This window comes from Neovison vison, chromosome 1 (genome assembly GCF_020171115.1).
Source record: "Neovison vison isolate M4711 chromosome 1, ASM_NN_V1, whole genome shotgun sequence".
NCBI classification, from domain to species: domain Eukaryota; kingdom Metazoa; phylum Chordata; class Mammalia; order Carnivora; family Mustelidae; genus Neogale; species Neogale vison.
The window spans coordinates 53,707,727-53,721,761 of NC_058091.1; the positions used below are offsets into that span (position 1 = coordinate 53,707,727).

Genomic DNA, 14,035 nt, shown 5'->3' on the forward strand with positions numbered 1-14,035 from the left:
TTGACACTAAGTGGAATAAATCAAGGCCATGGTCTTCTGTTGGGTCCAGTTTTGTTGTCAAATGGGATTTTAACACCAAGTTTATAACAACAGCTTTCAACTTTCAGAATATTTTTGGGTTTTGAATGAAAGGGTTTGTGAAGGGAGGTGGACAGCACAGTTTGTAAACGTATGTATGTCCACTACAGTCACACTGCCTCAGCTCAAATCGTGGCTTTCCCCTTTGCCAGCTGACGTTTGGCAACTTCCGTACCTTTCTAAACCTATGTGTTCTATTCGAGAAAATGGCAATAATGGTAGGTAGTACTTCATACGCTTGTTATCAGAGTTAACTGAGCCCATAGATGCAGAACTTGCAGCAGCATCTGGGGTGTGACAGACATTCAAAATTAGTGTTCATAACAACAGACGTGTGGTATTTTCAGTATTTGTTCTCGCTGCAGAAATCTTTCCCATAAAGATTTATGCTTGAGTTTTTATAATTACTATCAGGAAGAAGATTGTGAGAAAGCGTTCTTCAAAATGGACAATGTACTTATAGATGACAGAAGAATACATGTGGATTTTAGCCAGTCTGTTGCAAAGGTTAAATGGAAAGGAAAAGGTATGTTGTTCAGCTTCCTTTGTTTCTGTTCACTGTGGATGTATGTGCATGCGTGTGTGTGTGGGCTGTACCTCCTTTGCCTTAGTGCTGTTTATTAGGAGAAATGTTCATTGATGGAACTTCTGCCATTTATGGTTTCACGTAGCTGATAAGAAGAATCTAGGGTACCAGGGGAGTGTGTGTGAGTGTGTATTTGTGTATTTAAGCTGATGGTGAATATATTCACTATCTTTGTGTTATAAATTATAATTACCCATTGCAAATGCGGCATATTTGCAAAGTAATGATTTTGGTGGTTGTGGTGGCTTGTTTCTCCTAGGAGCAAAACTCTTAAGTTTTTTTCAAAGTTTGTTTTAGTTGTCATATGGTACAAAATTGAAAAGGTGGTGTAAAAAACTCTCCCTTCCACTCCTGCCCCTCATCTTTCCAATTTCCCTTCCCAGAGGTAACCGCTCTTATCTGTTCTTGTATTATTTTCCATATATATTCTTTGAACATACATACAAATATATTTACTTTATGTTAGAATTTCCTCTTATTTCATATTTTTATTGCCATGTAGGTCTTATGTATATTTATAGCTTTTTCTTTTAAAAAAGGAAGTATGTATATTTTATACATACATTTTTCAACTTGGGAGTAGAGGGGCTGCATAGGATGCTTTTTCCTGGCTTTGCCAGTGAAGGCCAGTAAAGACATAACAGTAGGTCCTGTTTTTCTGAAGGGATTGTTGATTTCATTTTTGGCACTTGGGAGGGACACTCCCTTTTCACACCCTTTAGTGAACATCTATGTACATTCCTGATGTCGTGCTATCTGCTTGGTGCTCTGTTGAGATTTTGGTCCATGTCTCTTTTGACAGATCAGAGAAGTTTAAAGCCTCACTTATTCCAATCTTCTAAGCCTCTCAGATCTCAGACTCCACTCTCAAGCCCTCAGTTTCCTTTGGACCTAAATTTCTCATGGAGTTAATGGCTCTACTTAAATACTGCGTTATTTCCCAGTGAATGTATTCACTTTGTAATTGAGGATTTTCAAGTTTGATGTTGTAATACTCACACACATCGTTAGGTGGCAATGTACAGCTACTTAGCAAAATGGGTATCTGATTTCATTTTAAAATAGTATTGGAGAATGAATTACTATTCTTTTGTTTTCTTCTCAGCCTTTTTCTGTCTGCCAATATATATGCCACTTATAAAATAGCTGATATATTGTATGTCTTACAAATTAGTATATGTTCTCAATAAATTAGTTGAGTTTTCTTACTAAGTCTTTTTTCTTTTTTCTTTAATAAATAGGTGGGAAATATACCAAGAGTGATTTCAAGGAGTATGAAAAAGAACAGGATAAACCGTCTAATTTAGTTTTGAAAGATAAAGTAAAGCCCAAGCAGGAGTATCCTTTACAAGAACCAATTAGCTGCTGTGGATAGACTATCTACTCTGTACATCTACACAGTAGAGTACTGTGTAATATGTTAAAAAAGTCACAGTCTGTAGAAGACAAGGGGTCTAAATCTGGTGGTTTGTGAAGACATCATTTAGATTAGTGTAGTCCTTTTTCACTATCTTACATATACTTTTCTTTCTTTGGTATATTCTCTAATGTATGAAGAAGGTTAGGGTTGAAAAAAATCTCTGGCCTAATTCTTTTCCCTCCTTACTCTTAGGTTAAGATTAACACTTACTCTGAAATCTTAGGTAAGATTCGTATTTTGTATATAATTGTAATGTTTTAAATTTCTCAAACTCAAAAATTTTCTTCATATAGGTACGCTAAATTCTTGGTGTTAACCTTTTGCATAATATTTAACTTCTTTGGAGATAGTGAATATGTAGATTAATAAAATCCTGTTGTTCTCTTACATGATTAGGTTGCTTCTTTCTGCTTAGTACATTGTCAGTCCAGCAACAAATATTTATTGGGCTCATATTTGTATGCAAGAGTTGGTTTTTGTAGGATTAAAAAAATCCATTGACTTGACCATTTAATTGAGGTGCTTCCAAATTTTAGGTTGAGACAAGTAAAAATCAATGAGACATACTATTTACATTATGTCATTTTAATTTGTTCATTGATATTCTCATTATAAATCTATCACTCTACACATTGCGAAAGTGATGATTTTGTGATTCTTTCTGGTAAATGGTTTCTTTGTTTCCTAATTTCTGTTGATGTTTTAGGGATTCTCTTTTCCCACACTGTCTTAGACATTTCTTTTCCAAGTATTCATCAAGGAAAGATGAATATCAGGTTGACTTATTATATACTCATTTTAAAAAATGTGTTGGCTGTCTATAATGCATAAAGCATTGTAAGGCATAAGAGGCATAAGAGGTGGATAAAGTCTGAATTGTACTGACCTGAGGAGGAAGCTTTCACATGTAGGCACACCAAACAGTGAACAAAGATTTAGTCTAAAAAGATGAACAGTAGGGTGGATGTGATTGAAATATTAAAATTATAAAAGGTCTGGATAGAATACACTTGAGATTTATTTAACAAATCTTTGAAATTAAATTTAGGCTAGCCACTGGGGTGCCTGGGTGGCTCAGTTGTTAAGCTGCTGCCTTCGGCTCAGGTCATGATCCCAGGGTCCTGGGATCGAGCCCTGTATCTGGGTCTCTGCTCAGCAGGAAGCCTGCTTCTTCCTCTCTCACCATTCTGCCTGCTTGTGTTCTCTCTCAGTCTCTCTCTCTCTCTGTGTCAAATAAATAAATAAAATCTGTAAAAAAAAATAAATTTAAGCTAACCATTAATAGCTGCAGCTGGTGGATGTGTAGGGCAAATAAAAGGAACACAAGGAGATGTCTTTTGTCTTTTCTCTCATAGAAGTAAGTAGTACAGGCTGAAAAGAATGAATATGTAGTCATAAAATGTTTTAAATTCAAGGTGATAGATTACTGAAAGTTAAAGAAACCAGGCATGTTGGAGAATAAATCTGTAGCCCAGTACTATCCACTAGAACTGTCTACAGTGGTGGAAAATATGTCCACCCTCCAGTGTACCTACTAGCCCCATGTGGTTTTGAGCATGTGAAAAGGACAGAGCAACTGGATTTTTTTTTTTTTTTTTAGGATTTCATTTAAAATTTGGGTGGCTCAGTGGATGGAAGCCTCAGCCTTAGGCTTAGGTCATCATCTCAGGTCCTGGAATCAAGCCGCACATCGGGCTCTCTGCTCGGCAGGGAGACTGCTTCCTCCTCTCTCTCTGCTTGCCTCTCTGCCTACTTGTGATCATTGTCTGTCAAATAAATAAATAAAATCTTTAAAGAAAAAGATTTTATTTATTTGACAGGCAGAGATCACCAGTAGGCAGAGAGGCAGGCAGAGAGAGAAGGAAGCAGGTTATAGCCATTCACATGCACACATAATTGAAACAGAAATGCCATGGTATTTTTATTAGGTGCCATGTACTCTGTTTTCTATTCTACCTTATTACAAAATGCTGGCTGTGATGCACTAAATGGATTTTGGACAGAAGGAGCTGCATGTGTACAGCAGCACAGGAAGTAAGATCCTGGGCAAGGGCTGTTGGATCCGTACCTGAAAAGGAGAGGCTCTGGAAGCTACTCTGGGAGCAGTGTGATGTAATATAAAGGAGAAAAGAAGTTAGAGATAATGAAGTAGGAATAGGATATGGTGTAGGCTGACTGGCTGTCTTAAGCCATCTTGTGAAAAGCCAAGCCTGTTCAATGTTACATAGAAGTGAGACGCCCCAGAGGAAGGCATAGGGCTTTGGCGTTGTGAAAGCAGACCCAACAACGCTAGTCCTGAGGGAAGCGTGTCCGCCATTCCTCTAGTTGCACATGCCTCTAAAACAGCTCGCATGTTGGGCTTCCTCCAAAGCTGTTTTTTTTTTTTTTGAAGACCGCTATTCCGGCCCTTGTCAGCCTTCCTCAAATACTATTTTAGAATTTGAGATTATTTTCAACAGAGAGTGCAACAGTTTTGTATTTTCTCTTATTCCAAAACATAATAGTATATTAGAGAAAATGCCTCTGAATTAAAACATATTACCGTAACTTTTATAGCACATTTATGTGTGGGCTTCTGGGTGGCTGAGTGGGTTAAGCCTCTGCCTTCAGTTTAGGTCATGATCGCAGGGTCCTGGGATTGAGCCCCGCATCCCCCTCTTCTCTGCCTGCCTCTCTGCCTACTTGTGATCTCTGTCTGTCAAATAAAAAATTTGAAAATCCTTAAAAAATAACACATTTATATGAATTTAACAGGATTCACTCAAGTCTATAAATGTGGAGTCACTGTGTTGTATACCTGAAACTAACACAATATTGTATGTCAGCTACACTTGAACTAAGAAAAAAAATTCCACTCACAGTTTACCTAGACAAATGATAGTTTTCTCATTGTTTCTTTCAAATCTTGATCTTTTATGTTTTGTAAAGATACGATTACCATATGGTATAGACAATTTTTATTTTAAGCTTTTTCCACTTTTTAATTTTTCATAGTCACTTTTCTGGGTGTTTTTGTAATATTCATTTATCATTGCTAGTAACTTCTTTGTAATAATATATCTTGTTGAAGTGTATTTAGGAATGTCTTTATTACTAGGCTTTTGTTACTCTCAGTTTCTGTTATAAAAAGTAATTGTTATGTATACCTTTATTTAACTTATTTTAACCTTTTATAAATTCTTCCTTCAGTTTAAATATGGCTGTTGTGAGGCCTTGCTAAATTTTCTCCTATAGAATTGAACTAATTAGTACTTGAAAAGAGGGGTCACATGAATGTCTTTTATCTTCTGTCATTGGGGTTTGTAATATCTTAACTTTTTCCAGTGAAACATGTACTTCATTTTCTGAGTTTAAGTTTTTTTCATTATTGACAAATAGGTTTCCTTATTTTTTATGGCTGCCTAAATTTTCATTTGTGAATATAGGTTTCTTTGCCCCCTGGTTTGTTTGTTTTTTTGCCCACTCACTTGCCAATTCTTAATTGTTTACTTCAGTACAGGGTCCTTCCCATTTTTCCCGAAAGAAAATATGAAGTAGTTTTGTTTCAGAAATAAGTTCTATGCTTGTGAGGTGTTTTTGCTTTAAAAAATTACCTTTAGCCTCATGGCCTGCTTCGTTTACCAGATTCTTAACGTTTTGTTATATTATCAGTGTCAGTTCTCATGTCTGTCCTTAACTAGTTGCTGCAGTGCAAAATATGATCTTGTGCTAGATGAGCAAGCAGAAGATTCAAAATCAAGTCATTCACACACAAGTAAAAAACACAAGAAGAAAACTCGTCACTGCTCTGAAGAAAAAGAAGATGAGGACTACATGCCAATCAGAAATACCAACCAGGTATTTGTAATGTCCAGCCTTAGCTGAGAGAGAGAAATATTTCATCCCTCTGTAAATTATTTCTTAGTGGCATAATATAGGGGGTGCAGATATAGTTCTGAATAGGGTGGTTATGTTCCTAACTCTGGTACATAGAATGGTTTCTTTGGGGTAAAGGACTTGAGTGTTCAAGAATATAGATCACAAATGGTAAAAGATTGTCTTCAGAGTAACTTAATATATATCATTCAGTTCCATATTGTGAAACGAGTGATTTCTGAACCTATGGATACTTACTTACTCCCATCAGAAGCAAGTGTGGTTGTGCTGAAAAAGTGCTCATTTGTCATTTTAACTTATCACCTAGTATTATGGATAGTGCTTATAGCTCTAGAAGTTTTTTTTTCCTTTATTTTTATTTCTTAAAAGATACTTATTTTCATTTATTTATTTATTTATTAAATTTTTTAAAAAGGTTTTATTTATTTATTTGGCAGACAGAGATCACAAGTAGGCCAAGAGGCAGGCAGAGAGAGAGGAAGGGAAGCAGGCTCCCTGCTGAGCAGAGAGTCTGATGCAGGGCTCGATCCCAGGATTCTGGGATCATGACCTGAGCCGAAGGCAGAGGCTTTAACCCACTGAGCCACCCAGGTGTCCCCATTTATTTATTTTTTAAAGATTGTACTTATTTATTAGAGAGAGTGCACAAGCAGGGGGAGTGTCAGGCAGAAGGAAAGGGAGAAGCAGGCTCCCCGCAGAGCAGGGGAGCCCAATACAGGCCTCGATCCCAGGACCCTGAGATCATGACCTGAGCCAAAGGCAATTGGTTAACCAAGTGAACCACCCAGGCGCCCCAAGATTTTTATTTATTTATTTGAAAAAAAGAAGGTGAGAACATGAGCAGGGGCAGCGGGAGAAGCAGACACCACTGCTGAGCAGGGAGCCTGATGCGGGGCTCCATCCCAGAACCTTGGGATCGTGACCTGAGCCAAAGGCAGACACTTAACTGACTCAGCTCCTCAGGAGCCCTGCTCTTGAAGTTTTAAGACCTGTGAAACATTTATGCCCTTCCGTATTGTGTATCTGAAGTAAAAAGAGCACTCATAATTAACTTGATCATCCCAAATGTATTCTTGAACAATACTTGTTCTTTTTTTTTTTTTTTAAGATTTTATTTATTTATTTAACACAGAGAGAGATCACAAGTAGGCAGAGAGGCAGGCAGAGAGAGAGGAGGAAGCAGGCTCCCTGCTGAGCAGAGAGCTCGATGCAGGACTCGATCCCAGGACCCTGAGATCATTACCTGAACCAAAGGCAGAGGCTTAACCCACTGAGCCACCCAGGCACCCCACATGTTTTATTTTTAAAGATTTACTTATTTTGTGTGTGTGTGTGTGTGTGAGAGAGAGAGAGAGAGAGAGGGGACCATCACAAACAGGGGGAGGGAAAAGAGACAAGCAGACTCCCCACTGAGCTCAGAGCCTGACAGGGGGCTTAATCCCAGGACCCTGACATAGGACTTGAGCAGAAGTTGAAGTCAGACGGTTGACTGATTTAGCCACCAAGGAGACCTAACAATACATTTTTGGAGACCATGATACTAATAATTCCTCAAAGAAAACTGACTTTCTCTTAGGGAGAAGTCATTTCTAGCCTGTGTTTTGGCTCTCCATTAAATGAAAAGCAAATTACGTGATAGCTCCTTGCTTTTGTGTTACCACGGGAGGACTTTTGAGCTAGGTGTGGTGGGTAAAGAGATTTTAGTAGGCAGAGGTGAGAGGGAGAAAATTCAAGATGGGGGAATGGCCCATCAAGCAAAGACCCAGAGAAGGAGAGATGTAGTATGGTTGGCAAAATGCAGGATTGGCTCCGGAGAAGCAAGGTGTAAAGTTTCTGCACCACTAGCCATTGATGTGGCTAGAAAGCTAACTAGCTTTCTGAGCCACAGCCGCTGATTTCAATCTTATGTGAAATTGAGATAATACTTACCTCACAGGTATGTTGTTAAGATTAAGTGAAGAAGTATGTGTGTGCACACATTTTCTACACTGGCTGTTATTTTACTGTTACAAATTACTGTGTTTTAAGTCAGAATAGTTTCTGTGGTAAGGCCATTCACTGGACTCATTTCAATTAATTTGTTTCTTTTCAATATTTAGGGATTGCTTTAAATAATTTTTTGTGTGTTTTGTAGTTTTAAAAATTTGTTGTATGTTTCCAAAGTACAATCTACGAAGTGGTATGTGCAGAGAACCTAGTTTCTGTCCCCGCCCTGCCCCCTTTCTTCTGCCCCCCAAGGTAACTGCCCAGTGTGCTTCATGGATTGTTCTTCACTTTTAAAAAATTTCAGCTGATTTGTGTTTATATATATTCTTAGTTTCCTCTATTCTAGATAGTATGTATTCCTACTCCTTGGTGTTAGCTTGTGGACCTTTTTCTATAGCCTTTTTGCTATTTATTTTTTTTATTACTATTATTTTTAAAGGTTTTATTTATTTATTTGACAGAGCTCACAAGTAGGCAGAGAGGCAGGCAGAGAGAGAGGGGGAAGCAGGCTCCCTGCTGAGCAGAGAGCCGCATGCAGGGCTCGATCCCAAGACCCTGGGATCATGACCTGGGCCGAAGGCAGAGGCTTAACCCACTGAGCCACCCAGGCGCCCCGCCTTTTTGCTATTTAAAGAGTCCCATCTTTAATGCGCCGCCATAAGCGTGTAAGTCACACCTTTCCTCTGTTACTCAGTTCTCCCAACTAAGACGCACATGCCTCAGTGACAGCTAGTGGCATCTGTGTGCTTGACAGTGTGAAGTGGATACGATTTTCCCCATTTTACAACAGGGTGAAAACTGAAGAGTTTAAGTGACTTTCCCTGGTTTTTCAGAGCTGATGAGTAGCAGAGCCACAGTGTAAATCCAGACTTGCACTCCTAGCCACTCTGCTGCTGCTTTGACCTGGAGTACATTCTGGTAGTTTTCTCCCCTAAATTCTGTTGCTTTCCTCCTAAAATTTGTCTCCTAGCGTAATATTCCAGTGTGATCTAACTGGCATGTCTCCCTCTTAATTTTTATGCTGTATTAGTTTAGGCTAAGACCACCCCAGTCTTTTGAAATGGTGGCTACGTCACATTTCTATGAATATTTAGCACGTTTTCCACTAGAATTCCTTATCTCACCCCCTGCATCACCCCCGACCACCGTGCCGCGTGTTGCTTTTAGCTATGGCTTCTCATCCTGTACTTGTACATAGAATTTTCAGTGAATTTAGGTGTGAGATACATATTGGTGTACTTGAAATAACCAGAGGTCTAAAAAATCCAAAATCTGGCTGCATTTTAAGTATGTGTTTCCCCCTTCTTTTTGTACATCTTTTTTATCCTGCTGTTTGATTACTTAAAACTTTACAATAGAAAATATTTTTCTTTTTTGGCATGGAGTAAAAGCCATTAAGTAGTTTTTGGGGGGAATGTTGTTAGAATTAAAAAAAATAATATTAAATTATTTGGCAGTTATAAAATTGTTAAGTTCCAAATAATAATCTCTTAACTTATTTCTCCCCTCAAAGCAAATTTTTTTTTGTCTTATACTTTAACAATACAAGTACACTAATTTTCTTTTTCTTCCCAATGAAATAGCATCTGTATTTAAGATTTTAGTGGGCCCAATTTTTGTCTTATTATTCTGATTTTTATCCTTTTGATTTCAGTCTCAAAAATATAATCTTTAAAGGGAATTTTCAGTACTAGTTCATCCTCAAGTGTAGCTCAGGTTTTCCTGTTTGTTGTATTTTGCTTGGTGAGCCTAGTTTCCTAAGAATGTTTTAACTTATTTCTTCAAGTTCTTTGTTTTTTATTGAGTGACAGCCTCACTGTTCAATTTGAAAACTTCTCTGTTTAATTTTTCCACTTCATATCTTAATTCAGAGATGGTTACTATGTTGTTGAGGTTTGGGTTTTACTGGAGTTTCGGGAAGTGAGTTTTGGGCTGTGGGTTGTCTGGCGGAGATGATGCATCCTGGTTGTCAGTTCTCCTCTGTGGCTTTCATAGGAGGTTATTTTCTTATAAGTGGGGACTCTGTTTTTGCTGTCATTTTAATCAGTTAGTGTTATTTTAGTGATTTAGATTTAACTAAGTCTTTGATTTAGTCCTAGAGACCTGAGCAAGGATAGCTTTTAGTTTAGATTTTTTTGGACTGCTTTACATGAAATCATTGGATAGGTTAAGGTGATTGCTTTAAATTGGCCACTTAAAAAAATAAATAAATTGGCTATTTTGTGGTGTTTCTTTCTTTCCTTTTAAGTCACATACTAGTTTTGTCATTTTGTCTTACGACTAAAGGGTATAAAATGATAGAATTTTAAAGTCTGCACTGGAAAGGGCTGACAGCTCATCTAATTCATTGCCTTTCCCTTAGATGTAAAGATTTTGACCCCACAGGCCTGTGGCCTTTTATAGTTTAACGAGAGAGCTAGAATTTTAACATTATATTGATTCAGTCAGGTATGGGGTTTTTCATTGTTCTCTACCATCCCCTTTCAATTTTGTATGTCAAGTGACTGATCAGTTAGATTTTCTCCACCCTGTATAGATCTCTTGAGTTTCACTTTCCTTATTTTCTAGAATGAGGGTAATATTGTATTCCAGAAATACTTAGCACTGTGCTAGCACACACTTAAAGGTCTATTCTAATATGGCTTCATCCAGCCTCCTGACCTCTTCCCCTTTGTGCACATGGTGCTGATTCTTCCCTTTCAGTTTTCACTTCCACTCCATGCATTAGCCTTCTTGCAGCCAATCCACAGCCAAACCCACTCATTCTTTGAGGTTAATCTCAAGTCCCAACTTCTCTATGAAATCTAATCTCAAGATTATTTCTTGTTTGACACGTCTCTTAAATAACAAAGACCATTTTGAACCAAGAACTGCCAAACTTTAAAGTGTGTAGCTTCGAAAAATACTTCAAGTAGGAAAGGCTTTTTTTTTTTAAGATTTTATTTATTTGACAGGGAGAGGGAACACAAGCAGAGGGAGTAGGATAAAGAGGAGCAGGCTTCCTGCTGAGCAGGGAGCCCAATGTGGGACTCGGTCCCAGGACGATGGAATCATGACCTAAGCAGAAAGCAGACGCATAACAACTGAGCCACCCAGGCACCCCAAGTAGGAGAGGTTTTAAGCTTCCAGTGCATTTCAGATTTTCAGTTTCATCAAGTTTTTCAGAGAATTAAGTACTGTATAATCTTTTATCTCTTTCTTTTGTATTTTAAATACTCAAAGCACTTAAGTGCCTATTTGTATAATTACTGAAGATTTTATAGTTCTGTATCAGTTAGCCGTCTCTCCATTTTAGAAGTTTGTTACCTCATCTAATATAGGACTTAAGTAGACAGAATAGTACATAGATATTTACACTTTGTGTATGTTACAGGAAGCACAAAAAATTCTTGTATCTAGGGCTGTCATATATTGCTCGAAAGTAGTTGTTAAAGAGTTAAACCATTCCTCTGGGACTTTATAGAGTGAAAAGAACTATTGGGATTGTGCAGGAAGTCATGAAATGGTTTACAAAGTTGTATTCCACAAACACTGATTATAACAATCCTGTTAGATCTATTTTCACATGCTGCAGTCTCCATGCCAGGTGTAAGGTACAGTATCTAGACAGTATATGGAATAATTATGAGTAGTTACGAATCCTTAAAACCCAGTCATTAACCATGGGTATTCATCACTCTAGATTTGAAACCTTGACATTTACATCTACTATAATAATGTCTGTGGTAGATAGAGTTGGGACCCTTGGGAGCTCAATCGTTAGGATTTTGCTTTCCTCTGAGAGTAATCTTTTAAGGAAGTTGAGTTTTATGAACTGTCTCTTTAAAGAGCAGTGGCTCTGGTCTCTTTTTAGATTTCAGCCACTTGCTGAGATTCTCATTTTATTTTATTTATTTTTTTAAAGTGGGCTCCATGCCCAGGGTGGAGTCCAAGGTGGGGCTTGAACTCAACAACCCTAAGATCAAGACTTGAGCTGAGATCAATAGTCAGATGCTCAACAGACTGAGCCACACAGGCTCCCCTGAGATACTCATTTTAATTAGGGATAGAATACAAAGAGAAATAGAATTGCTGTAACTAGCTCTCTTCATATAGGAAAATTATTACTGTTACTTAATTAGTAACAGTAACAGGCTCACCTGCTTAAGATTCTCTACCCCTCTCCTCTGTCTGTCTCTGTCTTTCTCACCTCCTCTAAAAAAGAAAAAAAAAAAAAAGAATTTAATGTACCTACTCTGTTGGCCCATTGTTTCTTAACTCATTTTTAAGAAATATGTAAATAAAGGATTTTGTTTATTTATTTATTTTAAGACTTATTTATTAGAGAGAGAGTACATGCATGTGAGCGGGGAGGGGCAGCAGGAGAGACTCTCAAGAAGACTCCTCTCTGAGGGGGGAGCCTGACCCCAGTCTCCGTCTCCTGACCCATGACATCGGGACTTGAGTCAAAATCAAGAGTCTGATGCTTAACCTACTGGGCCACCCAGGAATCCCAAGAAATGATTTTAGTAAAACACATATATCAGCCTAATGTAAACAAGGAAAATATATTGAAGATTTGGAGAGAAGCTGTTAAAAAATAAACACTTTAAAAATAATCACTCAGGTGCCTGGGTGGCTCAGTTGGTTAAGCCTCTATCTTCAGCTCAGGTCATGATCTCAGGGTCCTGGGATCGAGTCCCACATCGGGCTCTCTGCTCAGCAGAGAGCCTGCTTACCCCCTCTCTCTGCCTACCTCTCTGCCTACTTGTGATCTCTCTGTGTCAAATAAATAAATAAAATCTTTAAAAAAAATAAAAATAATCACTCAGACCAAAGTATTCAGTGTTTTCTTTTTAGACTGATTGACTTGTCTAAAGCCTCTTCTGGCTATGTTATTTAAATGTCTTCTTTTTAGGGTTTTTATGGGAATTTTAGTAATTCCATTGCTGATCAGTTGGGGGAGTAGAGAAGGGGGAGGTAGAAAGGTGACTAGCCACAGCCAGAATTGTTGGTATTGTGATTTTCTCTAAACACTTATTCTGATTTCAGTTGGGTGATTTCAGTTCTTTGTTTTGGAATCTGATCCTTCAGTTCAGCTGAAGTAGTAGATAGAAAGCAATGAGATTGATAAGAAAAATGATTAAGTCTTTCTGAGTTATTTTTGCTAATTTAGAAGATTCTCAGCATTAGTGGTAGTGTTCAAATTTGAGCTGTTACAGCTGCTTGGTATGGTAGACTTTCTGAGTTTTATCAATTGACAGTACCTACAAAATGATTATTTTATGGATTCACTCACTTGTAACTCTCTCTCCATTCCTTTGACAGGATATCTACAGGGAGATGGGGTTTGGTCACTATGAAGAAGAGGAAAGCTGTTGGGAGAAACAAAAGAGTGAAAAGAGAGACCGACCTCAAAACCGAAGTCGTAGCCGATCTCGAGAAAGGGACGGCCACTACAGTAATAGTCACAAATCGAAATACCAGACCGACCCCTATGAAAGAGAACGGAGTAAAAAGAGAGACCGAAGTAGGAGTCCCAAGAAATCCAAAGATAAAGAAAAATCTAAGTACAGATGAAAAATGAAGAATCAGACCTGAGTGGCTAATGTATTTACTGTTGTCTAATGTAGAACCTCAGATATTCAAATTTTGTGTCAAAGCCCTTAAAGACTCTGCTCATTTTTTTTTTTTTTCATCCTAGGGTTATGGCCCTTTTCAATTGATACTGATTGTATAGGGCACAGAAAGACTATAAAGAACTGAACATTTTTTGGGGTATACTTTTTTACACTAATTTTATTGTTATACATAAACAGTAGTCTTCATTTTTAAAGTCTTTCACATTTCCCACTCTTCTTTTTTTTAAATGAAATATTTCATACTTAAAAATTCACAGACATGTATATATAAGGTATAAAGAATAGTAAATATTTGTGTGCCCATGAGCCAGCTTAAGAAATAGAAGATCACCTGCATTTTAGAAACCCTCTTTGTGCTTTCTCCTCAAGTGATGATTATTCTGAATTTTGTATTTGTCATTCTCTTGCTTGTTACAGTTTTACAACAGTGTATGTATTAAAAAATAAAATGTTAAATTTTGTATGTTT

General features: G+C 37.6%; 1 protein-coding gene across 1 annotated transcript in view; it reads left to right on the forward strand.

Moving 5' to 3' along the window:
* Positions 1 to 14,035, forward strand: part of PPIL4 (peptidylprolyl isomerase like 4) — a 35,068-nt gene extending 21,033 nt beyond the window's left edge. The window contains exons 10-13 of the mRNA XM_044247086.1: positions 493 to 604; positions 1,906 to 2,002; positions 5,774 to 5,921; positions 13,254 to 14,035. Coding sequence (XP_044103021.1) covers positions 493 to 604; positions 1,906 to 2,002; positions 5,774 to 5,921; positions 13,254 to 13,505 — 609 coding nt within the window. The 3' untranslated portion in view covers positions 13,506 to 14,035. The remainder of the gene's footprint in view (positions 1 to 492; positions 605 to 1,905; positions 2,003 to 5,773; positions 5,922 to 13,253) is intronic.